At 42.4% G+C, this 27,245-nt stretch overlaps 1 protein-coding gene across 1 annotated transcript in view; it reads left to right on the forward strand.

Annotated features, from left to right (window-relative positions):
* PTPN14 (protein tyrosine phosphatase non-receptor type 14) overlaps positions 1–27,245 on the forward strand; it is a 97,396-nt gene that overhangs the window by 16,125 nt on the left and 54,026 nt on the right. The window contains exons 2-5 of the mRNA XM_077282281.1: positions 6,293–6,622; positions 11,922–12,091; positions 23,238–23,341; positions 26,059–26,123. Of these exons, the coding sequence (XP_077138396.1) occupies positions 6,449–6,622; positions 11,922–12,091; positions 23,238–23,341; positions 26,059–26,123 (513 nt within the window). The 5' untranslated portion in view covers positions 6,293–6,448. The remainder of the gene's footprint in view (positions 1–6,292; positions 6,623–11,921; positions 12,092–23,237; positions 23,342–26,058; positions 26,124–27,245) is intronic.

A 27,245-nucleotide genomic window follows, 5' to 3' on the forward strand; every position in this document is an offset into this window, starting at 1 on the left:
GTATGGCGGATTTTAGAAAACAAAACTAAACAAAAAGGATAGTACTCTTTTATGCAGATTTATGAGGGGCCAGGAATAAAATATGAGCAAAAACTGTTGGTTTATTTTTTTCCTGGCAAAACAAAATTGACCCATACTTATTTTATTTTACTTATATTTCTACTTAACTAAGGAGCTTAATCACTTCTCAGTACTTCATCCTGATCGTCAGCTTGAAAATCAAAATGTAATGGGAACAGTGTCTTTGCATTTTTTTTGTTTGTTTGTTTTGGTGGGGGATCTTAAAAATTTTTAACTTTTTTTTTTTTTTTTTTTTTCTTTCCTGCCCTCTTGCTGGGTATGCTGACTTCAGATCTTTTGGCTACAGATCTTAAAAGTTTATTCCCAAGATAGAGAGTTATCCCCTATCCAGAACAAAGGGGGTAACAAAATGATCTCATGGGGTTTTATTGCTGGGACCCCTTTTGTTTGAGAATCGACCTCCGGAATCCATGAATCTGTGTCTGCAGAACCCCGTCTTCGATGGATTGGAGATGCCTATTCTTGGCGTCCACTTCACTTCAATTATTGTGCATGGGACTGCTGGAGAAGGCAGAGTGCAGCGCTCCACTATTTCCATCAGTACTGTAGACAACGAATGTAGCGTAGGTCACGTATGTGAAGCCGGTGGTCTGCAGATACCAGTTCATGGGTTCCATAGCTTCATTCTTATCAGTGTTGGGGTTCCAGCAGCCAGACCCCCATCAGTTTGTTACCCCAATTTGATAGTGGCTAACTTACTATTTTGAGAATACAATAGTAAATGATCATTGGGAAAACCAAGTCATCCTCGCACCAGTCAACAGAAGATTGGGAAAAAAAATGGACTTCACAATCCGGCACCGAAAGCTCACCAACGTTTGGTACAAATGTCTAATAGTGAAGACAATTGCTGCTTAGTTCAAGATTCTACTTTCCAGAACTGTGTAATACCTAATTTAAGATTAATTAATGAGCAAAACGTTTTATCAACCCGTTTTTATGTCCTGGGTTTTGTGGTAGGAATATCTGCATGCCTGGCATAACTCGGCAGAGGAGTAATCGTACTCTGCTTGTTCTGAGCAAGCATGAAGGTGGAATCTTGGCTTTCTCCAGAGTCGTGAAAGACTCTATTCTTTTACAGTAAATCCATCTAAATCCTGTGTGAAATGTTCATCGACGACTTTAGTTGCTTTTCAGAGTAACAGATGTTTCACCTGGAAGATCAATGATTTGCGCTGCCATCCTGTGTACCAAGTTCTGCATGGTATCGGGGGAATTGGAGCCTGTCGACAGCTGTAAATTCGCAGGTTGTCCATGAATGTGGAACAGAAACTTTTGTTCATTGACTGTTACAATGGAGAAGATTAGAACCGTTCTGGGAGTCCAGTAGCCAACGGGCTACCAAACTTTTAGGTTGCATTGTCATTTTTACCGTAGCTAAACTGATACTTTTTGAGTCCGTAATGGTCAAATGTTTTTTGTCCCCATATCCCACCCTGAAAAACCCACCAAAAGTATAAAAGTCCTCTCTAATTTTTGAGATCTTGTCGGATCCTGTGGAATTCGAGAGGCCGTTTTTTGTTTTTGGGCAGCTTTGCCATAATTTGTGCCAAATATTTACCAATGTGTTTGCATCATGGTTGATTAAAGTTGACACATCTTGTGTCTAGAACTAATTTTTAGTTTCTCCTCCTAACCTAGTTTAGTGAGTTTGTAACTTTTTAAATAATGTTCAATTCCTAAATCTGGCTTAAACCTTTTTAGCCCAACTTGCCACCCATGCCTCAAATTCACAAACTTCTAAAAAGTGGTGACGGCGACATAAAATGGCCAATACTCACATTATTGTGTGCAAAATACAAAAAAAATTGCACCTTTTGAACTACAAAGAGAACCGTAAAAAAACAAACAAAAACCTGCCGCCTCCTTCCCTTTCCCTTATGTGCCTGGTGAACAGCTATTGTGGTACATGGTCGTGAGACATCGAGTTGCGGGAACATATTTTTCGAAGACACTCGGTTAGCACCCAAGCATGCTCAGATAACACCTTATCCCAGCACGTTCGCTCATCACTAGTGACCATGTTACAATCCCGTTTATTTGCTGGCCAGAGTCTTTTTGCTTGCCTAGGTAAAATAATCAAGCTCATTCTTTGTCCCAATGGGTCATCTGGCCATGGAGGGGACCCCCTTATCCTATGAATGAGCTAGCGGGAACATAAGAAGGGAATAAGATGTGTAGTTTTAGATTTAAAACTCTTGTATGTGATTAGAAAGGGAAGAAAAAATAATAATCTGTCTGGTGGAGCCTCAGGTGGCACACTTACCCCTGGTGAAATGCCAACCTTCTATATCCTCTAAGTCTACATGAATCAGAGCTCGAAGAGTTGGCAATTGTCTGGAGTATTCACGTGTTGCCAAGCGCTGCGCAGGAGTTTAGTCTGGAATTAGTACGACCACAAAATCTCAAGTCTTTCAGAAGAATGTATGAAAGGTCCGACCAGATGGCGTTGTGTAAGATGGGGAGACATCTTCAAAAAAAAATCACAGCTATTTTCAGATTTTATCCATGTAGTTGGGGATAAAAATATTTTCTTTGCAATTTGGGTTTCATCAAAAATTTCGCTCCAATTGCTTTTAGTGGTCTTTGTTGTGCTGCCTATTGTTGGTTGGTGCTGAATGAGTTAACGGAGACCCCCATCAGTGAGTCCTCTGAGATGGTCTGATAAGGGACGGTAGTTTCTGATGTGTGACCACAGATATGATCTACAGTAAGTTGAATGTGCAGGAAAACAAAGAAGTTGTTGCAAGATTTGTAAAGGGAACCCAATTTTTTTCTTTAAGGCTACTTTCACACTAGCGTCGTACGATGCACGACGAATTGCGTCGTTGCGACGTACCGACGCTAGCAGTGAATGCGCCGCACAACGGGGGCAGCGGATGCTGCCCCATTGTGAGGTGCGGGGAGGCGGGGGCGGAGTTCCGGCCACGCATGTGCTGTCGGAAAAGACGGGAACGACGCACCAAAAAACGTTACAAGCGTCTGACCGTCGCCACCAAAAAAACGTTACAAGCAACGTTTTTTGGTGGCGACGGTCGGACGCAACACGATGCAACCGTCGCACGACGGTTGCGACGTGTGGCAATGCGTCGCACTGCGTCGCTAATGCAAGTTTATGGAGAAAAAATAGCAGTGCACTTTGCACGACGCTAGTGTGAAAGTAGCCTTAGCCACAAATATAAAAAATTAATAAAAAAAAAATAATAATAATAAAAACACAGCCGCTTCCTGCCTCCTGAATTTATGTTTAGGTGCTACGGCTTTTTCTGATGACATAGCATCTCGGCGTTACACAAGAGAACCTTCCCGTAAACTCTGCTTTCTGGGAGACTTTGTTGTCCGCTAAAGAGACTTCAGTGAGTCGAGACCCTTTTACCCCTTTTTCCCGCGATTGGTTATATCCATTTCTGGGAAGTGTGGAGGTGACCATTCCAGCTCCTAAATGAGTCGTTAGCATTTCGATATCCGAATTGATTAATCTGTTTTGTTTTTTTTTTTGTTTGTTTTTTTGCTATAGGACAAGCACAATTAGTTGTAGCACGGTGGCTTTACAGCCCCCCTCCATCCCAGAAACCTTAGGGGAAAAAATTTAATTTGGTCCTGAAATCGTCTTGTTCCACAGGTCCAGTCAAAGATTGCTGAATGACTTCAAAGAAACCTTCTCCTCGACAGTCTCCTAAATCTTACTTCTAAGTATCGGGCTTGGAGGGCCAAGTTTCTCTGTCAGCCCCCACTGTGGGTAGCACAAGCCTGTTTTTGTCTGTAGGATGTGTGCTGAGGGGCTGTGTATTTAAGATATTTCTGTGAGGGAGTGCTCCGGCTTTGAAAAGGATTCCAAAATTTCTCTTGTACTTGGTTTAAGATCTTGTGCTTGATACTTTGACTGGAAAAAAAAAAATCTCCCTACTTCAAGAGGCCCAACAAGTCTTTTCATGTCTTTCTTCGCCGTTTCTTATTTACAGTGTGAAGCTGTATTGTTCTCGGTGGTATTTGGTGGTTCGTCTTTTGTCATTTTCAAGTAATTTTGAAGCCGATCTGATAAAAGGACATGTCTGAAGCTCAAGCTGTACCCGCCAAAGATCGAGATGTATGAAACTACAAAATTTGCATGATTTTTTTTTTTCTTTTGAATATGTGTGTGTATGTATATGTGTAATAAATAAATTAAAAAAAATATATATTATCAAAGGCAGGTGTTTAATGTTTTTGCCTGTATTATACCATCAGCCACCTGACCGATCCTCGGCAGTGGAATCCGCTGTACAACCAAATCTTGCTGTGGTCAGCCATGGGCTCCAAAGTAGCTGATGGATGGGATGGCAGTCATCACTTTAGGTGGAGAGGAACCCACTAGAATGCTGTGGAAAATAAAATAGAAGCTATTAGAGAGGAGTAGAACAGTTCGGCCTACCCTGGTTCAGCATCCAGTTCTGTCTTCCATGGCAGCCGGACCACCTCTGTATCGACAATCCTATTCCCAGCATCCTGGGTTTCTCTGCCTCTTACCAGGTCTTTTCAGTGTCCTAAAATCTCCAGAGGCCTAGTCATTATGCCTCAAGTAACATCATGTTGTGCCCAGGGCTGTGGAGTCTGTAAGCCAAACCGCCGACGCAGACTCCTCAATTTCCATGACTCCGACTCCACCAAATGGGGCTCTGACTCCAAAGCCCTGGTTGTGCCTCGTCCCATCCACCCGCCAAAAAAAAAAAAGCACCCAGATATTTGAACAGTGGTAAAAATCCCAGTCCCATGCAAGTTACTTTGGGATTTTCCCTGAATTTTTGTCAGTTGCAAGTAAAGCTTTCCACGGTCAGACCACTCATGGAGCTGCTATTTTTCCTGAAGTTAATGCTCGTGGTGGAATTTCAGGGTTGTGTGTGTCATGACCACAGGTTGGATTATGCAGCAGAATGTGACCGATGAGGCATAACTGGTGATCCGCTCCTGACACTCGGAGCTCTCTGGTCATGGACTAGTCATGTACAGAGCTGTTTGTCCTTGTATGGGGCTCATACCTTGTAAAAACTGAAGCTGCGGAGTCCAATGTGATGTGGGCTATTGTTCCCTGTTATCAGACGTCTTGACAGGGAGCTTTTTATTAATTTAAATTTTTTTTTTAAGCAGTCTTCTGTGACAGCTTTTGAGTGCGATATATCTACAATTTTAACACACAACCAAAAATTCCCTTGTAGCTTTAGCCTTTTCTGATTATACTCAATGCCGAACTGGCTCCGGAAAGCTCGACCACTCAGCAGCGCTCCCACGTAGGCATCTATAGTTCAGCCCCATTTAGCTTTTGATATCACTACCGAAACCCCTTCATTTCCTGAGAATTAAGACCTGAAATCCTCCAATTTTCACACTAGCTGCTATGATGTGTGCTAGACTCACACTTTCTGTTTTGTACAGAAGACTTCTCAGGCGTCTCATTATCATCACAGACAGGATTCCAATGACATGTACAGCTCACCACCTCCTCCTGTACAATGACTGGTAATGCCTCCTATATACAGTAGATAACAGGATCCACCATAGGTGATATCACAGCTCACCTCCTCCTCCAGTATGATGACTGATAAGTGATAACCTCTATATACAGTGGATCACACAGGATCCACCATTCACAATAGGTGATGTCACAGCTCACCTACCCTTCTCTTCCATTAGTGACTGGTGATAACACCACATCCACCATTCACTATAGGCGGTCACAGCTCACCTCCTCCTGTACAATGACCTCTGCACAGATTAGAGCATGCTCAGATAACACTTCTATACAAACAAACAGGGTCCGAGTCTGCCTCGTGCTGCTATTATCCATGTGAATAACAGGAATTCTGAGTTTATTCTTTTTCATATTCTTTCTTGGATTCTTTATTAATGCATGTGTCGCTGTGTGGGAGCAGAATCCTGGATCGAGCTTTGCTATAAATAACGAGTCTTACAGATCGACTGTTCTCCAGATTGTCCATGGTTCCTGATTATTGTACGGTTATTCACTCTTCTTTTTTTCCTGTAAGTCTCTATAGCAACCGGAGTGAAGTGTTCTGACGTGGCTCATTTACAGACCATTCTTTATTTCTCCACTTCGGCTCGTGCATCGGTCATAAGCCGGTACTACGTCGTCTGTACGGCTGCCGGTGTGGAGTTTTGTGGGTTTTTTTGGGTTTTTTTGCTGTATGTTCACACTGTCTCTTTCGTGTCTTTCCAGGTATCGGACGCCTCTGTTGGATCGCACTGGGTATGGACAACTATGCCGACACTTGGAGGACAAAAGTAGTTTGTGGCGAAAGATTTAAAGCAAAAATAAAGTGAAGAGGGGGCTGCCCTTGGGGGGGCAAGCAACAAATCAACACAGTCCTCAGCCATGCCTTTCAAAATTAAGCTAAAGCGGACCAAGAGGTACAATGTCCTGAGCAAGAACTGTTTTGTGAGTCGCATTCGGCTGCTCAACTCCACTGAGATCGAGTGCACGCTCAACGTGGACAGCACCGGGCAGGATTGTCTGGACGCCGTGGCCCAAAGACTGGAGCTCGGTGAGGTAAGAGTGTCCATTGACTTACTTTATTTATTTTTATAAGGATTTTTTTTAATGTTATCGTTACTGTTACAGCATTCTCCTTCAAAAGCACTATTTAAAGGGGATGTCACCATGTCAAAAGTGGCTACTTGTTGTTCCCTTGACATCCCCGCTGCTCCCCTAAGTATTACTGTTTTTATCTTTTTTAAATCCGCCATACGGTTCCAGAGATGGGAGCCTTTATATTTAGTGCTAGTCTTTAAGTAGGCGTGGCTCACAGGATCCTCGGGGGCGTGGTTTTAGGCTCCTCTGCATAAGCAGAAATAAAAAGCCCATATTTCTGGAACCGTGTGACGGATTTAGGAAAAACAAAAAAAAAACCCCTGAATACTCACGGGAACAGCAGGGTTAAAATAAGGACAATACCTGGCCACTTATGTTCCTGTCTTCTTTAAAGCCGCTCCCCATCCTGGCACTGAAAGAGCAGGATATAGGATGAGGTGATCACTGATTGTCTGTACGGCAGTATTTAGAAAGGTGTCGTCTATACTTTTAAATTAGACCCCCCTTTCGGTACCCCAGTACCCACCTCCCTGATGTAAAGGCCATGCAGCTCCTATGTAGTTCTATGTGTTTCCATAGTAACAGACTACAAACAAACCGATTGTGTCGTCTGATCGTACAGTCGTACTCCCTTTTATTTTTCCTTTACTGCTTTACATTCAGTCCGTGAGCAAGAAGGGAACAGATGAAAAAGTTTATAACTTCGGGTCACACTGTTTTTCATCTGTCGCCTCGGATACACATAGGTCTTAACAGGAGCTGTGGACACAAAACGGTAGTGAATTTTTAATCAAGAGCCATTTTGAAGAGGTTTCATTTTAAATTCATTAATAAAATATAAAAAATTTAGTTTTAGCCTAAAAGACATTCATGCCATATACTCCAGATGTGCCATAAAAGTCTGAATATACCGAGTTCGCTAGAGCTGACTATATCGGGAATGTCCCTTTTAGGCACAGAATAAACTCCTCCATGTTATAAGGGAAGTAGGTGGTTTTGGCCGTTTATTTTGAGGTCCTGTAAATTAACAATGGGTTGGTAATCTATCATTTTGCGTCGCCCTTTCCACCACAAACGCCACACATTCTAGTCCGCTTCCTCCCTTCGAATTGTGACCTGTAAAAATAGATTGGACAATGGCGAAAGGAGGAAAATTCCGCCGGGCGGCTCCCAAGTCTCAAATAGCACAAAAAACACAAACCGCTGCTCGTTCCCAGTTTTACATCACCTTCAGACCTGCTGTGACCTTTCTGGGGTGAGCACTTTGTATTTGGACTAAAGCACTTGGTAAAATTGGTACGTGAGCTCTGCAGCACGCCCGTGTCTGCTGCACATAGTAACAGCGGCGTTCCTGCAGCACAATAGGTTCCGATAATGCCGCTTACAGAATTCCTGTTGTGTAAATTCATCAGTGATTGTACGCCGTGTGAACGTGCCCTGACGGAGATTGTCACTTCGTTCTTCGAGTCTCCACGTTTACTATTCTAAATGGAATGTGTCATCAGAAAATGACCTCTTGTGTAAATCGGGTTTGTTTTGGGTGTTAGACAAAAATATAGTTTTTTGTGGGTTTTTTTTTTTTTTTTTTTTTATATATATTTTAAAATCTTGAAATTTCCGTAGCGGCCATTGGTGTTTCTTTTAATTATTTGTTTTTTGTTTTTTTTAGACTCTGACTTAGTTTCAGGAAATTTACATTTACATTAGCAGCAATCTGCAGTCTCCGCCCCTATCTTTATTGTAGCACCTAATGAGCGTGTGTAAAGGTCATTGTGATGGGAGAAGGAAGATGTAATCTGTGACGTCACCTATCGTGGGGGGATCTTATGTTATCTACGCTATGTAGAGGTGCCACCCGACATTTAATCCTTCCTCTGCTTATAAGAAAAGTGGCATTTTAGTTGATGGGACAGGGACGCTCCCCTCCTCCCTGACTCTCGCCTGTCCCAGCTTTCTTCCCGTGTGGCCTGCTCCCGCTGTGCCTTTTCATGTTGGGCCGCTGTGGTAACCCGACATTCACTTTTGATGTCATTGTTCAAAGCTTTCTAGCGCTTGTTCATCTGACTACTTTATACTTCTACAGGCGATGAACCACACGTCCTATATTGCTCTTCTCCAGCTCCCCCTGCCGGCTATCCAGTAATCTGCTTTTACTACCAAGCTCAGTCCTGCTATCCCTTACCTTCAACTCTGCTACTAACACCCAGTGACCAACTCGGCTCTGCTATTCCTAGGGCTGTCTGCAACCTTAAGGTGATAACACAGGATCAACCATTCACAATAGGTGATGTCACAGCTCACCTCCTCCTCTTGTACAATGACTGATAACACCTCTATATACAGTAGATAACACAGGATCCACCATTCACAATAGGTGATGTCACAGCTCACCTCCTCCTCTTGTACAATGACTGATAACACCTCTATATACAGTAGATAACACAGGATCCACCATTCACAATAGATGATGTCACAGCTCACCTCCTCCTCCTGTACAATGACTGATAACACCTCTATATACAGTAGATAACACAGGATCCACCATTCACAATAGGTGATGTCACAGCTCACCTCCTCCTCCTGTACAATGACTGATAACACCTCTATATACAGTAGATGACACAGGATCCACCATTTACAATAGGCGATGTCACAGCTCACCTCCTCCCCCTTTCCCCTGCACAGTAGCCTTTGCACAGATTAGATCATGCGCGGGTATTTTTTTCTGTACACACGTAGGGTCTGAGCCGGTCTATTGCTCATGGCCTTGTGAAGAACATGAAGTAAAAGTGTAATGGTGTAAAAAGTACGTGTTTTGTGTGTGTGTTGGGGATATGGTTTTTGGCACTTGCCCCAGACCTCGTGTTCGGTCAGTGGGGTGTATCGGGGTCCTTAGTTGATATCATGTGTCATTTGCTTCTGTCGATTCCATGAAGGTGAGTGCGGCTTTGTAGCTGCAGATTTTGCTCTTTCCAGGTTCTCTTCCGTTACTGGAGTGTTATGGAATTTCCTGTAACAGCCGATAATCTACAATATTAGGAGTCTGTCACCAATCTGTCCCCATTTATTCCAGATTTAAAGGCATTTTGCTATACCTTCTCTGTAGATTCACAAAGCTGGGTCTCCGCACGTTCCTCTGCGCTCTGGTCTCTGATGGGTCTCATCTCATGAAGTCATAATCATTCTTGTGCCTCGGGCTTAAACTTATATCGTCTCTGCAGACCTGACAAGAGCGTTCATGGCCGAGAGATCCTCAAAAAGGAAGGGAAATATTATTAGCCACGCAGCTCATACACTACAATCACCTGGGTGTGTAAAAAAACAAACAAACAAACAAACAAACCAAAAAAAAAACCTCTTAAATATTTTTAATCTGCATTAGAAAAAAAAATTGTATTTGCATTAGTAAATGGAAAAATAAACAAAAAACCACCCTGCTGTTTTCACACTGGTTATGAGGTCTAATATTAGACTCCTGCTTCCTGTTTGGGCACATGGACATGAGCTGCTATGGTCTGTGTTTTGTATAGAAGGGTTATCTGAGCATGCTCTAATCTCCGCAAAGTTCATTGCAGGGGGAAGGGTGAGGAGGTGAGCTGTGACATCATCTACTGTGAATGGTGGATCCTGTGTTATCTACTGTATATAGAGGTGTTATCAGTCATTGTACAGGAGGAGGAGGTGAGCTGTGACATCATCTACTGTGAATGGTGGATCCTGTGTTATCTACTGTATATAGAGGTGTTATCAGTCATTGTACAGGAGGAGGAGGTGAGCTGTGACATCACCTATTGCGATTGGGTCTTGTGTTTTCTACAGTATATAGAAGTTTTACCTTAATTGCCAACCTGTCTTTGATAATGGATAGGTGTGTGTGTGTTATTAATCGCAATTTTTTTCCCATTAATATGGGAAAAAATTGTAAATACACTTAACATAAGAACTATGTGCGATTCTCTGCTGACATATTCGTTTAAGAGTGTGGCGGTGCCCATAACTGACCACCACTTTATTTACTTCTATGGGACTGACATTTTGCCATCTCTGTCCCATAGAAGTTAATGGAGCGGTGGTCAGACATGCGCGCTACTGCTCAGTCCATGCATGATTATTGGCATAATGGTCCCAAATTTGCCAGGATTGTTCCGATTTCTTTTTGCATGTAATTTTGGAAAAGTATGAGCCGCTCTGGTGATCCCCGGTCAAGTAATGAGCCCCTTTTAACAACCCAAAATTGGATGAATTTTACGTGGCACTGTCACTTTAAAAATATTTAACCCCATTTCTATCAATGGCTTCTGAACAAACGGAACACAGGGCAATTATTGCTTATTTTGCAGCATTTAATCTCCTCCCTCCCCAGAAATTTGCCGCCGGTGTTTGAGTGTCTTCCAGCTCGTAATTAGCAGATATTTTCCATTATGTGGCGGCAATTACTGAAGTCAGGACCGCGGGATGGGAAGCGGTTAGCAGCGAGTAGCCTCCCGTGTTTCACACACTAGGATTTCATTACCAGAAGCGCGCCTAGTCGCCCCGGCCGATCAGCTGCCACGTGATCATTACTGGGACCGCTCTCACAATCCTGCACTGATTACATGCCAACGCCAGGACCCTATACATGCACGATGAGGGGGTCTAAAAACCGATCATTAAGGGGGGAAAAAAACTGCAATCAGTAGCCAAGAAAATCCGGATGATGTATCCCTGTGTCCTGGGAATCTAGAAATACATTTGACAACTGCTATTAGTTTGGGTTTTTTTTGCCCCAAATTCATGTTTTTTGCCCAAATTCCAAAAATTGTTCATTTTTTTTCTTCTTTGTTTTTTTTGTTCATTTGCTTCTTAAATGTAAAATTAAGCAACTTTTCAAATCCTTTAATATTTTATGCCATTTTGCTGCTGCTGTTCTTCTTTAACAAGCAAAAAAAAAATAATAATAAAAAGATACAAAATCATAACTCGTGGCTGACGGCTCTTTCTGCTCTTCTCTACCTTTTTCTCAGTGTTAGAGACAGCAGTTTTAAGAGGAGAGGAGTTATACAGAGATCTCAAGTGTGGGAAGGGTAGAAAGCATCTACAGTCTCAGGGAGGGGAGAGAAAACCTGATATAGATAAGGTGGAAATAAATACAGGATAGAACCAGTGTTATGTGGGGCAGCATAACTAGCGGCCTCCTGCTCTTAAGACGTCTTGAGAAGTATTCTGTCTTGTGTGTGGATTTATATGGAATTGCTTTTTTTTTTTTTTTCTCCTCTAGACTTGTTATTTCGGACTCTGGTTCGTTGCAAAGTCTCACCAAGCGCGATGGGTGGAGTTGGAGAAATCGCTGAAGAAGCAACTGGACAAGTTTTCCATCGAGCCCCTGCTATATTTTGCCGTCATGTTTTATGTGCCCAGCATGTCCTTTCTGAACCAGAGCAACCCCAGGTGAGTGTCCATTTACTTTTATTTAAAGGGCCGGGATGCCTATTTAGTTCACATGGAATGGGAAATCTTCTAGACTGAAATGTTTACGCTTCTGTAGCACAACATTTGTAAAATCTGGGAATTACTGTGAAACGTCCATAACATTTCATGGTGTCATAATTCATTCTGTGCTCGTGACTTGTCTCTCGTGTCATCTGACATTTTGTTATGTTCCACATAGTGAATGTGCATGAATGACTCCGGGCATGTGAGACCTCCGTAAGTCAGTCATATGGGGAAAATATTGGGCCCCTCCTATTGTATTGTGCTCTAGGCAATGTCAAGAGGAACAGAAAATCGGCCAACTGATTTCCCCTCACTGGGTTTTTCAGGGGTCGTCCTCAACCCCTTGGATCCATAGTATTATGCAGTCACGGGGCAACGCTCTCCAGAGTCCAGTGGTGGCTGCTTTACACCACTCCATCCGACGCTCGGCATCGTGCTTGGTGATGTACGGCTGCATGCAGATGCTCGGCCATGAAACTCCTCATAGCACCTCCATTGATGAGCTGCTGTTCTCTCTGGCGGCCGCCCGATGTATACACTTTGCATTGAAAAGCGCAGCTTCATCCAATGTGTAGTGTCCGCTGCCGGGTACCGCAGAGCAGCTACTAATCAAAAGGTAGCAGAGCCCCAGTGATCTCTCATTGATGAGCAACGGGACTTCTCAGAAGATCCACTGTAGGTGGAAACTAATGCTAGCCGGCGGCCACCTACCGTATCTCTAATTCCTATATACGGTACTCTGTTATCAACCAGGGGAGAGGCCGACCGTACAGTGTTCAAGATAGAAGAAGCTCGTCTTGTAACCAGAATAGACAATGTTTCTGCTTGTAGCAACCGTACTCGGACCCCTCCCTGCATTGACCTTGATGGATTCTTCTTTAGACCTTGAGATATTTTATATTTTTTCATTTGCCACATTCTTACTGATATGATGTTTACGTCTTTGTTACGCAGCCTTGATTTTCTCAGAACGTTCTTTGATTGTAAAGGACAACGTGCGTATAAAATCATTGAGATTCTTGGCCTGTCCAAATGCAGGACAAACTTATTTAGTTTTCCTTAAAAGAACAAGAAAAAAAATATAAATTAATAATAAATATATATATATATATATATATATATATATATATATATATATATATATATATATATATATATATATATATATATATATATATACTTTTTTTTTTTTTTTTTTTATTAAAAATCACGGTGACGAGCTGCTACAAGGAGCAACTCTCGCTGTTCAAAGACGAGGCCTGTTATTTAATAAGTGGTCGGTCATTCATTTCAGTAGAAAAAAAATAGTGCAAATTCCTCCAGCAAATTGTATGTTCGCGGAGGAGATGAAAAGCTGCAGATTTCATAAGGGGGTTTTCTGGTTTTGGAAAAATGTTTGTTCCCTAGTAGCTGTATCTTAACACAAAATATGCGTGTAGGACGTGGGAGAACACTTGTACATTTGGGAATTAAAGGTGTTTTTCTTCTTTTCTGCTGTATGTTACGTTTCGGAGTTTCTAGTAGACTTTTCTGATTCCATTTCTGCCAGTTTATAGCATGAGATTGCTGTCAGTGAATGAAAACACTCAATCTACTCGCCGAGGCCGTAATCCTGTCCATTCTACAGTCCTCCTCTCAGCGGAGAAGTGGATACAAATGTTTCTGGTCTAGACTATGCTCTGTGAGCTCAGCTGTACATTGTAGTGAACCATCAGAGATGTATTTAGCTCACAGAGCATTGCCTGGATAAGCTGCAGTTGTATCCAGTGTAGACCATGCTCTAGAAGCCAAATCCTTAAGAAGCGGTATTAAATCTCTTTGGTAGTTTACTACAAAGTATCTATGTGGAATCCAGGCGGATGAGCTCGCAGAGCATTGTGTACACTGCATACAATGGTATCCTCCTCTCAGCTGAGAGCAGGACTAGCTATGGACAGGATTATGGCCTCTGATTGCAGACGAGTGTTTTCATTCACTGACAGCAATCACGCACTAGAAACTGACAGAAATTGAACCACAAAGTTTGATAAAAGTTTTTACAACTTTCTAACTACGCAGCAATAATGTCTTGAAACCCCCTGTTAATTCCTGGATGTTCGGCTGTCCTGGCTCCCCCGTTATTTGGGCCTCTGGATGAGATGACTTGTGTGATCAGCCACAAAGTGAGCAGTCCCGGTGGTGCCGTGTGCGGGGGAGGGGTAGTCCTCTGCTCTTTAGGTTCTGCTGCTGTTCTGCATGCCCTGATTCTCCTGGTATTTGGGATTAGCCCTGATTAAATTATAGGTTGCGGTGGGGGAATGTATTGTGCTGCGGAGCTGGCGTCCGCTCCCTGTAATTTGGAGTAATGAATGCAGAAGTTCAAGGCTGCGGAGCGAGATTCAGGTTGCAGCTTGCGGCCTCCTCGGCTGCCGGCGTGCCGCTACTGGCCTCACATTGCACCGCTCATGAGCAAAGTTTATTTTTAACAAATGTTGGATTTTCACCCTAAAAGGCCACTGTGTTCATCCCTGCAAAGACAAACAGTGAGATTCCTGAGCGGCTGCCGGAGATCTCCAGTGTTTACTCTGCATCTGCTGATGGGTTGTAGAGGGAGCTGGCACTATACAGGGCGAGGAGTACAGGGAGCTGGCACTATACAGGGCGAGGAGTACAGGGAGCTGGCACTATACAGGGCGAGGAGTACAGGGAGCTGGCACTATACAGGGCGAGGAGTACAGGGAGCTGGCACTATACAGGGCGAGGAGTAGAGGGAGCTGGCACTATACAGGGCGAGGAGTAGAGGGAGCTGGCACTATACAGGGCGAGGAGTAGAGGGAGCTGGCACTATACAGGGCGAAGAGTACAGGGAGCTGGCACTATACAGGGCGAGGAGTACAGGGAGCTGGCACTATACAGGGTGAGGAGTACAGGGAGCTGGCACTATACAGGGCGAGGAGTACAGGGAGCTGGCACTATACAGGGCGAGGAGTACAGGGAGCTGGCACTATACAGGGCGAGGAGTACAGGGAGCTGGCACTATACAGGGCGAGGAGTACAGGGAGCTAGCACTATACAGGGCGAGGAGTACAGGGAGCTGGCACTATACAGGGCGAGGAGTAGAGGGAGCTGGCACTATACAGGGCGAAGAGTACAGGGAGCTGGCACTGTACAGGGCGAGGAGTACAGGGAGCTAGCACTATACAGGGCGAGGAGTAGAGGGAGCTGGCACTATACAGGGCGAGGAGTACAGGGAGCTGGCACTATACAGGGCGAGGAGTACAGGGAGCTGGCACTATACAGGGCGAGGAGTAGAGGGAGCTGGCACTATACAGGGCGAAGAGTACAGGGAGCTGGCACTGTACAGGGCGAGGAGTACAGGGAGCTAGCACTATACAGGGCGAGGAGTAGAGGGAGCTGGCACTATACAGGGCGAGGAGTACAGGGAGCTGGCACTATACAGGGCGAGGAGTAGAGGGAGCTGGCACTATACAGGGCGAGGAGTAGAGGGAGCTGGCACTATACAGGGCGAGGAGTAGAGGGAGCTGGCACTATACAGGGCGAGGAGTACAGGGAGCTGGCACTATACAGGGCGAGGAGTAGAGGGAGCTGGCACTATACAGGGCTCGGCTCGGTATTCTGGGCGCCAATCACATCTGCTCCACCAGATGTCTGACAGGGTCTGATACACTAGTATAGAAGAATAGGAGACAAAAAAGCGCATATAGGGTCTTATCCTCAGGATTGCTTCTAATCAATTATGAGAGAACTGCTCACCTGATGGTGCAAAGTAAAGGCGTGTAATTTGTCAGCTGCTGCAGATCCACAGGTCGGCGCTGCGACCTCTTAGAGACGTTATAATAGATGAATGTGGATAAAATCTGCGCTGCTGTGACAAATACTGAATCCAGATATAGTTGTAAGGTGTTCAGGTGGTTTATTCAACGCGTTTCGAAGCTCATGGCTTCTTCTTCAGGAAGTTTCCACACAAAGATATCATTATATGATATCTTTGTGTGGAAACTTCCTGAAGAAGAAGCCATGAGCTTCGAAACGCGTTGAATAAACCACCTGAACACCTTACAACTATATCTGGATTCAGTATTTGTCACAGCAGCGCAGATTTTATCCACATTCATCTATTATAGGGTCTGATACACCTGATACGCTATATTGTGACAGACTTATTTGTGTAACTCCAATGTATAAGGAATCTGTCCTAAAACAATCCTGCATCATGTGTACATACATTACTGATCCTGAGTTACATCCTGTATTATACTCCAGAGCTGCACTCACTATTCTGCTGGTGCAGTCACTGTGTACATACATTACATTACTGATCCTGAGTTAGATCCTGTATTATACTCCAGAGCTGCACTTACTATTCTGCTGGTGTAGTCACTGTGTACATACATTACATTACTGATCCTGAGTTAGATCCTGTATTATCCTCCAGAGCTGAACTCACTATTCTGCTGGTGCAATCACTGTGCACATACATTACTGATCCTGGGTTACATCCTGTATTATACTCCAGAGCTGCACTCACTATTCTGCTGGTGCAGTCACTGTGTACATACATTACTGATCCTGAATTACATCCTGTCTCCTCTGGTTTCTGTCTTTACCTTGATACAGGAAAAATGTATATCTTGGTACCTTGTTAGCCAGTGGATAGATAAATATGTAGAATTGAGAGTCCTCAGTGGTTGATACCTTTTAATGGCTAACTGAAAAGATGGTCACAGATTGCAGGCTTTTGAGACTACTCAGGTCTCTTCATCAGGCATAGACTAAAATAAATTCTGAAGAATCACATATTTATACACAACACAGCACAGAAAAATGCCATAGACAAGACAGGTGACGTGAAATAGAATTACCATTATGTGAGTGATAAACAGTTACCGTATGTCCATAATTATTGGAAGAGTTCATAGATAAGGAATGTTTTATTGTCCTCTGATTGGGGTCTGGTTCTGTTATGACCCCACATGGTCTGACGAGCAAGTTCCTTAGTTAATGTAAAAAGACATAAATCCATGCGACACATTCATTCTTGCACTAAGCCTGTCAAATGTCGTCATCATCAGCTTATATTCCCAGACTCTTCTGTCTCTCTGAGATTTGAAGTTACCTTTTAATACAAGTAATTTCATGTCCATAATGTTATGATTTGGGAGACAAATATGTTTGGCCACAGGTAGATCCATTCTTTTTTCTCTTATTGTGTGGCAATGAGAATTCTTTCTTGTTCTCAGTTTCTGCCCTGTCTCCCCCACATACAGACCCCCAGTTGGACATTTAGTACAAATAATTAGGTACACCACATTAGAAGTGATGCAGCTGAATGTACCTGGTATCTTGTAGTCCTGGTGTGAATTGGGGATCTTTATCTTGTCCGTGGTCATTATAAATGGACAGGTTTTACATTTTTTTCTGATTGTAAGGAAAGGTACCTGCAGCTGTTGGAGAGGACAGGGAGCTTCTGACAATGATGCTTCTTAGATTTGGGGGCTGCCTAAAACGCAGTAGTGGGGGGTCTGGAAAAATGGATTGTAAGCGGGCATCTTTTTGTAGTAAAGGTTGTAATTTCCGTGCAGCTCCCCTTAGCACCTCCAGATTTGGATTGTAGGTAACTACTAGAGGCACCCGGTTATTTTCTTCTTTAGTTTTGTAATGTAGCAGGTGATTCCTTGATATTCTGGTGGCTCTTGTGATCTGGTTTTCATTTGTTCTTGGATGGTAGCCCTGACTCAAAAAGGTCTTTCTGAGGCGACCAAGGTGTTCATCCCTATCCATTGGGTTGGAACATATACGATTGTATCTGATGGCTTGGCTGTAGACAATAGTTTTGGATGGAAACTGTCCCATTTAAGGTATGTTGGACGGTCGATTGGCTTCTGATCCAGGGATGTCTCTATTTTATTGTTCTGCAGCTTAATGATGGTGTCCAAAAAGTTAATTTTAGTACAGGAGTAGTTGAGTGTCAAGTTGATGGTGGGATGAAATTAAACTGTTCATGGAACGTCTTTAGCTGTGGCTCAGACTCCGTCCAGATGATGAAAATATCATCAATGTAGCGGTAGTACGCCAGAGGCCTGGTGGGACATGAGGACAAAATGTCGCTTTCAAGCTTGGCCATGAAGAGATTTGCATACTGTGGGGCCATTTTACTTCCCATTGCTGTGCCTGTCTCCTGTGGATAGATCTTCTTGTCAAACTCAACGTAATTGTGGGTGAGGATGAATTTTATAAGTTTCACCACAGAATTCAGCATCGGTCCCTGTGTTTTCCAGGAAGAATTTGCAGGCATTTAATCCATCCTGGTGTGGGATATTGGAGTACAAAGATTCCACATCCATGGTGGCCAGGATGGTTCCTTCAGGTAGAGGACCTATTGCTAATAGTTTATTCAATAGGTCAGTTGTGTCCTGAATGAAGCTGGGTGTATCCTTTACCAGGGGTTTAAGAACACCCTCTACCCATCCAGATACCTGCTCAGTAAGGTGCCCACACATGAAATAATTGGTCTTCCTGGGTTTCCAGATTTGTGGATTTTGGGAAGCATGTAGAATGTCCCTGTTCTTGGACTTCCTGGTATTAGGTCATCGGCTCTTATGGATACGTCGGGCAGACAAGATACCAACTTGTTCAGTTCCTTCTTCTAGTCTTGTGTAGGATCCAACTCCAATTTTTTGTAGTAGCGTGTGTCCATAAGTTGTCTGTTTGCTTCCCTCATATAGTCTGATGTGTTCATCATGACTATTACACCTCCCTTGTCAGCAGGTTTGATGATGACTTCTTTGTTGGTTTTCAGAGACTATATGGCCTTTCTCTCCTGGGCACTGATGTTGGATGCTTGTGTCCTGTTAGTATCTATGATGGTGGATTTTATCACATGTCTGAAGGAGTCTATATAGTAATCCAAAAGAGGGTTTCATCCAGGTGGAGGTGTCCAGTCTGACCTCTTCTTTGTTGTTAGGATCCCTTTTCCTTCAGTCCAGGTGGGTTCTGAATCTTCTGTATCATTGAAATATTCCCTCAGGCGCAGTCTCCTGAAAAAATGTTCCATATCACTGCAGAGTTCAGTTTTATCCAGGGCCTTAGTAGGACAAAATGAGAGTCCTCTGGAAAGCACAGCCAGCTCCACTTTGTTGGGTTTATAATCTGAGAGATTAATGACAGTTAGATGCTTTTGTGTTTGGAATGGAGTGGTTGTCCAAGTTGTCAGGTTTTGGCTTTGGTTTGTATAGAGTCCTGAATTGAGGCGTAATCTGTGTACTTTCTTTTCCTTGTTATGAATCAGAAGGGTCTGTAGCTTGTTGTAGTATTGTTGTAATTTTTGCTCTCTCTGGGTCTTTTGTAAGTGTTTTCCGCAGAGTTTCAATTTGCCCTTGGACTTTACTCTTTATGCTGTAGCAGACATGCAGCAGGTAATTCCTTAATCTCTCAGAAGTCCTGTGACACAGGTTTTGTGCATAATGGGCATTGTAGGTATGAAGAATTGGGTTTGTAATCCAGAGTCCTTTGGGAATTAGGTTCTCCTTTTTGCATGTAGATAGGAAAAAAATTTTGCCGTCCATTAGTGCACGTTTCTTCAGAAGTGGCTTTAGTTGCATAAAGATGCAGTACATTCTGGTATCCTCCATTTTTTAATATCCCACACCAGGATGGATTAAATGCCTGCAAATTCTTCCTGGATAACGCAGGGACTAATGCAGATTCTGTGGGGAAACTTATTAAATTCATCCTCACCCGCAATTACTTTTGAAATTGAAAACAAGATATATCTGTAGAAGACTGGCACAGCAATGGGAAGTAAAATGGCCCCACAGTATGCAAATCTCTTCATGGCCAAGCTTGAAAGCAACTGTGTCTCCTCATGTCCCACCAGGCCTCTGGCGTACTACCGCTACATTGATGACATTTTAATCATCTGGACGGAGTCTGAGCCACAGCTAAAGACGTTCCATGAACATTAATCAATTTCATCCCACCATCAACTTGACACTCAACTACTCCTGTACTGAAATTAACTTTTTGGACACCATCATTAAGCTGCAGAACAATAAAATAGAGACATCCCTGTATCAGAAGCCAATCGACCGTCCAACATACCTTAAATGGGACAGTTTCCATCCAAAACACACGAAAAACTCCATTGTCTACAGCCAAGCCATCAGATACAATCGTATATGTTCCAACCCCATGGATAGAGATGAACACCTTGGTCCCCTCAGAAAGACCTTTTTGGATCAGGGCTACCATCCAAGAACAATTGAAAATCAGATTACAAGAGCCACCAGAATATCAAGGAATCACCTGCTACACTACAAAGCTAAAGAAGAAAATAACCGGGTACCTCTAGTAGTTACCTACAATCCAAATCTGGAGGTGCTAAGGGGCGCTGCACGGAAATTACAACCTTTACTACAAAAAGATGCCCGCTTACAATCCATTTTTCCAGACCCCCCACTACTGTGTTTTAGGCAGCCCCCAAATCTAAGAAGCATCATTGTCAGAAGCTCCCTGTCCTCTCCAACAGCTGCAGGTACCTTTCCTTACAATCAGAAAAAATGTAAAACCTGTCCATTTATAATGACCACGGACAAGATAAGCTGCGTCACTTTTAATGTGGTGTACCTAATCATTTGTACTAAATGTCCAACTGGGGGTCTGTATGTGGGGGAGACAGGGCAAAAGCTTAGAACAAGAATGAATTCTCACCGCCACACAATAAGAGAAAAAAGAATGGATCTACCTGTGGCCAAACATATTTGTCTCCCCAATCATAACATTATGGACATGAAATTACTTGTATTAAAAGGTAACTTCAAATCTCAGAGAGACAGAAGAGTCTGGGAATATAAGCTGATGATGACGACATTTGACAGTCTCAGTGCAGGAATGAATGTGTCACATGGATTTATGTCTTTTTACATTAACTAAGGAATTTGCTCCTCAGACCATGTGGGGGTCATCATAACAGAACCAGACCCCAATCAGAGGACAATAAAACATTCCTTATCTATGAACTCTTCCAATAATTATGGACATACGGTAACTGTTTATCACTCACATAATGGTAATCCTACATCACGTCACCTGTCTTGTCTAGGCATTTTTCTGTGCAAACTTGCAATTTGTTACCATCTTTTCAGTTAGCCATTAACAGGCATCAACCACTGAGGACTCTCAATTCCACATATTTTTCTGTCTTTACCTTGAAGAGCTGACATGCGGAGCTCCTGAACTGTGAAGTAGACCATTGAGGCTGCTGTATGTCCGGTCTGCCTCCCTCCTGATGCCGGCATTCCTGGTTGCTCCCACAGTAATTGCGCGCAGCGCCAGCATGTATCAGATTCCACAGATGCTTGTTGTGGTGGTTCTGCTTCATGTGATTACAGAATCATTTATCAACTGCTTTCAGAAGATGACACCAAAGCCCTCGTCCACCTTCATCACTACTTTAGATATACAATTAACTTATTTAAATCACTTAATAAGAATATTTTAAGTTACAGCCTGTATTATATTCCAGAGCTGTATTCACAATTCTGCAAGGTTCAGAACAAAAATTTCCCAAACATTTTCCCAGGGTTTAGTGCCAACTGGGTGTTTAAAATTGTTATTTTTTTTCCTTCTGTTCTTTATTTTTATACAGGCAACTTTACAGTATGAAAAAGTAATTCTACCCTGCGTGTTAAGCTGTTATAAGTGTTGTCTGACCACATACGGTTGTCCGATTCTAATACCAACCAGTGAAATAGTGTGTGCATGCTGACTCCATTCGCAGAATAGGGAGTGCAGCTCTGGAGTATAATACAGGATGTAACTCAGGATCAGTAATGTATGTACACAGTGACTGCACCAGCAGAATAGTGAGTGCAGCTCTGGGGTATAATACAGGATGTAACTCAGGATCAGTAATGTAATGTATGTACACAGTGACTGCACCAGCAGAATAGTGAGTGCAGCTCTGGGGTATAATACAGGGTGTAACTCAGGATCAGTAATGTAATGTATGTACACAGTGACTGCACCAGCAGAATAGTGAGTGCAGCTCTGGGGTATAATACAGGGTGTAACTCAGAATCAGTAATGTAATGTATGTACACAGTGACTGCACCAGCAGAATAGTGAGTGCAGCTCTGGAGGATAATACAGGATGTAACTCAGGATCAGTAATGTATGAACACAGTGACTGCATCAGCAGAATAGTGAGTGCAGCTCTGGAGTATAATACAGGATGTAACTCAGGATCAGTAATGTAATGTATGTACACAGTGACTGCACCAGCAGAATAGTGAGTGCAGCTCTGGAGTATAATACAGGATGTAACTCAGGATCAGTAATGTAATGTATGTACACAGTGACTGCACCAGCAGAATAGTGAGTGCAGCTCTGGAGTATAATACAGGATATAACTCTGGATCAGAACAGGATAAGTAATTTTATGATTTTAGCTAATGTACATAAAAAATAACTATAAAATGCTGTGTACGTGTTTTTGGAACATAACGTCTGATCTTGTAGTGTTTTTTGAGTATAATTTATCTTAGAAAATGCTGCAATAATAGGACAGATTTTAGTAAAGTATGTTCTGTTCTCAAAATAGAAATCACATGAAAAGTTTCTGGAGATTGTGTGCCTGTTCTTATAAGAATCTCGCTGTCTCGTCGGAGGAGAGCAGCGCATAAGATGTTCTGTAATCAGTATGTGAGTGATTGTCGGCGTCGCTGCAGACACACAGCGGCTGGAGCAGCGTGCAGAGCGTGGCATCACACATACAGCCGAGGTGTGGGTTACAGGGGCTGACTGCCACAAGATGGAGTCACAGCTCAAAACTACTTGCAGGAATACTAAGGAAGTCACCTGCTATTCTCAGACCCTCCTTTCTTTACACTGCATTGCTGCTTCTATAGGTAGGGCTGCTGGGTATAAGTTTTCCAGCTTTTGCTTATGTTCATTATAGCAGGTACAGAAGTTAAAGGCCCCCCACACTAAGCATAAAGTTGCTCCAAAAGCGTGACCCTGTGCTCCTTTATTATAGTGACTATGTAAGCTGCCCCCTGCTGGTGACATGGCGCTTTCTAACACTTTACTCTCCCGTCTTTAGTTCTAGGTGCCAGTATTACCTCCAGTTAAGGAAGGATGTGCTTGGTGGCCGTTTGCGATGTACTGTGGATCAGTGCATACGACTAGCTGCACTAGCTGTGCAAGGTAATGATACCTCCCCATTCGTGTTTTTTTATTTTATTTTTTTTATTTTATTTTAAGGAATAGGTTCCAAATCCTTAAGACTGGTATTGCACACGTCAGTCTTAATGAATTCGGTGCATCCTACTTCTACAAGCCCTTCACGAAGTGGTGCGCGCCACTCAATGAATTTGGCATATCTTTTTCATTGGCATGCACCTCACCGCAAATGGTGGTACTCCGATCATGTACTGGAGGAGCATTTCTGACATATGAAGCTCAAGCACTTTTTTGTTGAATTTGGCCGGCGGGCATAGCCATGTTATGGCCCTCTCCAGCTTCACCTATTTTGACTCTTCTGCTTCAAATTGGAACCTTTCAAAATTTGCAAAAATGTTTTTGCAATTCTGCAATGAGCAAAAATTTTGTTTTTTTTTTTTCGTTTTTTTTTTTGGAAGTGTTTTAAGCAAGTTTTCTGGCATGATGATCAATCTCTACCAAAGTGTCATAAAAATGCAAAAAAAAAAATATTTTTTTTTAGAAAAGTAGCAGAACATTGACCGATATATAAATTTGGTATATTGTAAGTGAATAAAGTGAGATTGTCATTTTATACTGCAGAATGAATGCCATAAAATCAAAATGCATGAGACTTGTTGCAGAATTGCTTTTTTTCGTGTTTTTTTTAATCCACCTGTTAATAAAAAAATTTATATAAGAATGATGCACTCTTAATAGTGATGAGGGAAAGTTCTCGCTACTCGAGTTTGCATCGAATGCTCAGGTATGCACCAAGTATCGTTGGTGCTCGAGCGACATGCTCAAGTCCCTCCCCCACATGTTTTGTGGCTGTTAGACAGCAAAAAAACAAACAAAATGGGTTTGCCTGGCAATCGCCACATGCTTTTTGGCTGTCTAATAGCTGCAAAATATGCGGGGCAGGGACTCAAGCATGTCGCTCGAGCACTAACGATACTTGGTGCATACCTGAGCACTTTTTTGCTCATAAACTATCTAGTCTAGTTCTTGGCCGAAGTCTTGGATGTTCTTCAGGTCTGGGTCAAACTCAAATATGGAGAGGGCCAAATTTACAAACTTAGACGTAGTCGCGGGCCGACCCTGTAAATAAATAAATAAATAAATAAATAAAAAGTCAACAATTGAGGAAGTTTTTCCTGATCATTCTTTACAGAATAATGTGCCTCACGTAGTCCTCCATGCAGAATAAAGTGCCCCACATAGTCCTCTATGCAGTATAATGGGCCCCACATAGTCCTCTATGCAGTATAATGGGCCCCACATAGTCCTCTATGCAGTATAATGGGCCCCACATAGTCTTCTATGCAGTATAATGGACCCAACATAGTCCTCTATGCAGTATAATGGCCCAACATGGTCATCTATGTAGTATAATGGGCCCCACATAGTCCTCTATGCAGTATAATGGGCCCCACATAGTCCGCTATGCAGTATAATGGGCCCCACATAATCCTCCATGCAGTATAATGCGCCCCACATTAAAAAAACACTCTACCCCTTCTCCCCACTTTTGCATCGTGTCTTCTGCAGCTCTTCACTGCTCTATACAGTGGACGAGAAATCCAGTATGCCGATACAATTGAAAATGCAATGCCAGGGAGAGGGGGGCAGTGCCAGCATCGTGGGCAAAATATAATCACCCTGAGTGCCAAATTTGTTAGAATTGTCACATAATGATAGTATATATATATATATATATATATATATATATATATATATATATATATATATATATATATATATATATTTACAATTTTATTTATTTTCTTACAATCTACAAATAACTTTTTAAGCCCTATAAGTAAAAAGAGATACTACACTATTGTACTGACATGAAGAATCCTGTTCTCATTTTTTACTGATCGAAAATAGCTCTACAACGGAACCCATCCCAAAAAACTGGTGGAATTACATTTATCTTTTCTGATTTCAATTGTAGCTGATTTTTTTTTTTTTTTTTCTTTAAAGAACATTTATATGGTAAAACTAATCGTGTCCTTTAAAACTACAACTGGTTCCCTAAAAAAAAAAAAAAGGAAAACAAACCCTCATACACCAAGGTGAATGGAAAAATATAAAGTCATGGCTCTATGGCAGACCAGGAGAAAAAAACCCACAAGTTTAAAAAAAGAAAAATCGCCTTGTCCTTAATAAAAAGTATTCCCGTCTCCAAAATCCTATCCCAATATGTAGTAGTTGCAGCAGCAGCATTGCAGAACCTTGGGTATCCATAGTTATGACCACTGTCACTATATCAGTGGTCGTAACCATGGGATACCTAAGGTCCTGCAATGCCTGCACATGAGGAAAGAGATATGGCAAATCAGAAAAACTATACTACATTTCTAATTAGAGGTACTTGCTAATATTATTATTATTACACCTGTTACATATTGGGAGAGGATCTTTGAGATGGGAATACCCCTTTTAAAGGGTCCATGACATTCCAAGGTGTTTATATGCAGTGTTCCTTGGCAGGGAGTCTTGTGGGTACACAAATATGCTCCCTTGTGATATGTTGCTCACTCTCCGCTCCTAATGTTGGTTTTGGCCCAGTTTATTTTTCGGGGTACTGTTTCTTTAACGTTTAGTAGGTGTAATTGGTCAGGTAATTAGTGTTTCTGCCGCCTCGGCTGCAACTTTACATTTGCAAATAGTTTTCTGTTTGTGATAATGAAGGAAGGACTTGTTTTGTCTTGCAGCGGAATCTAAGGCTTATCCATTTGAGACACATGACTTCCTCACCGAGTACATGCTTTTTCCTGCGGTATGTTTCCACACTGTATATTTTATACATTTGTGTTTTGTTTTTTTTGCCCTCACGGAGTATTCAGTATATGCCTCCCCCACCCCAACCCCCCAAAAAAGTCGCCCATGGCAACCAAATGGCAGCTTTCAGTGGCAGCTGGTTGCTGAGGGAAATGGACGTTGTTTTTCTTGTCCACCATCTTTGTTTTCCATAGCAACCAATCAGAGCGCAGCTTTCATTTTTTAAACAGCTCTGTTCAAGTGTGTGGTGGGCTCTGATTGGTTGCTATGGGCAACAGACTTCTGTAAATTTTAGACAGTTTTGATAAATATATGTCCCATTTTGATTTCTATAGTTAACGGACAGCCATGTTATACATGTGGCGGGATGGAATGACGGACTGAAAAGTTTCCTGTCTGACATGCACACCTTTTTGGTAGAAACTAGTGATCGCCAATATGGTTTTTTTCTATCAGGACGGAAAAGCTGACTCAGTGGGCAAAATGCATTTTGTCAGCTATATGCTAAAGCGGAAAACCTGTTTCATCTGCCACAATGAATGATGGCACTAATGGTGGAACTATGACCCCCGTAGATGCTGCTGTCAATAGCTCCAGTAGCATTTTTACTGTTAACAGGAGTAGGCTCCATCTTTAAACCCACCGGCACCTTGCGATTACTGATGTCCAAGGCCAAGTAAACACTACTATGGTGGCCTGTTAGGATGTTTAGTAACACTGAAAAAAAAAAAATATATATATTTTTTGTTCCACTTTTTCAATGTTATGTTACTTCCTGGGAAGCATAAGAAAGATTCACAAACTTGCTGACATCAGTTTAAAATAATCTTGAAGTATGTAGGTTTTAAAACTATCACTTTTTTTTTTTTTTTTTCCAGTTTTATATAGGCCTCTCAGTCACTTCATAAGTTTGTCAACTTCCTTAGTAGTTGCTAAACGTTTAATTAAGATAAATCAAGGGCAGGGTGAAGTAAAAGCATGCACACACAATAATGAATGTAAATCCCATAACAGACGTATAAATAGTATGTGAGTGTGCATATAAACCCAGGATCATAATGAGAGCGAGACCACTCGGCAAAAAAACAAAAGCGCAAAACCAACAAAGAAGAAAACCGAA

The sequence above is a fragment of the Ranitomeya variabilis genome, chromosome 2 (genome assembly GCF_051348905.1).
Source record: "Ranitomeya variabilis isolate aRanVar5 chromosome 2, aRanVar5.hap1, whole genome shotgun sequence".
Lineage (NCBI taxonomy): Eukaryota > Metazoa > Chordata > Amphibia > Anura > Dendrobatidae > Ranitomeya > Ranitomeya variabilis.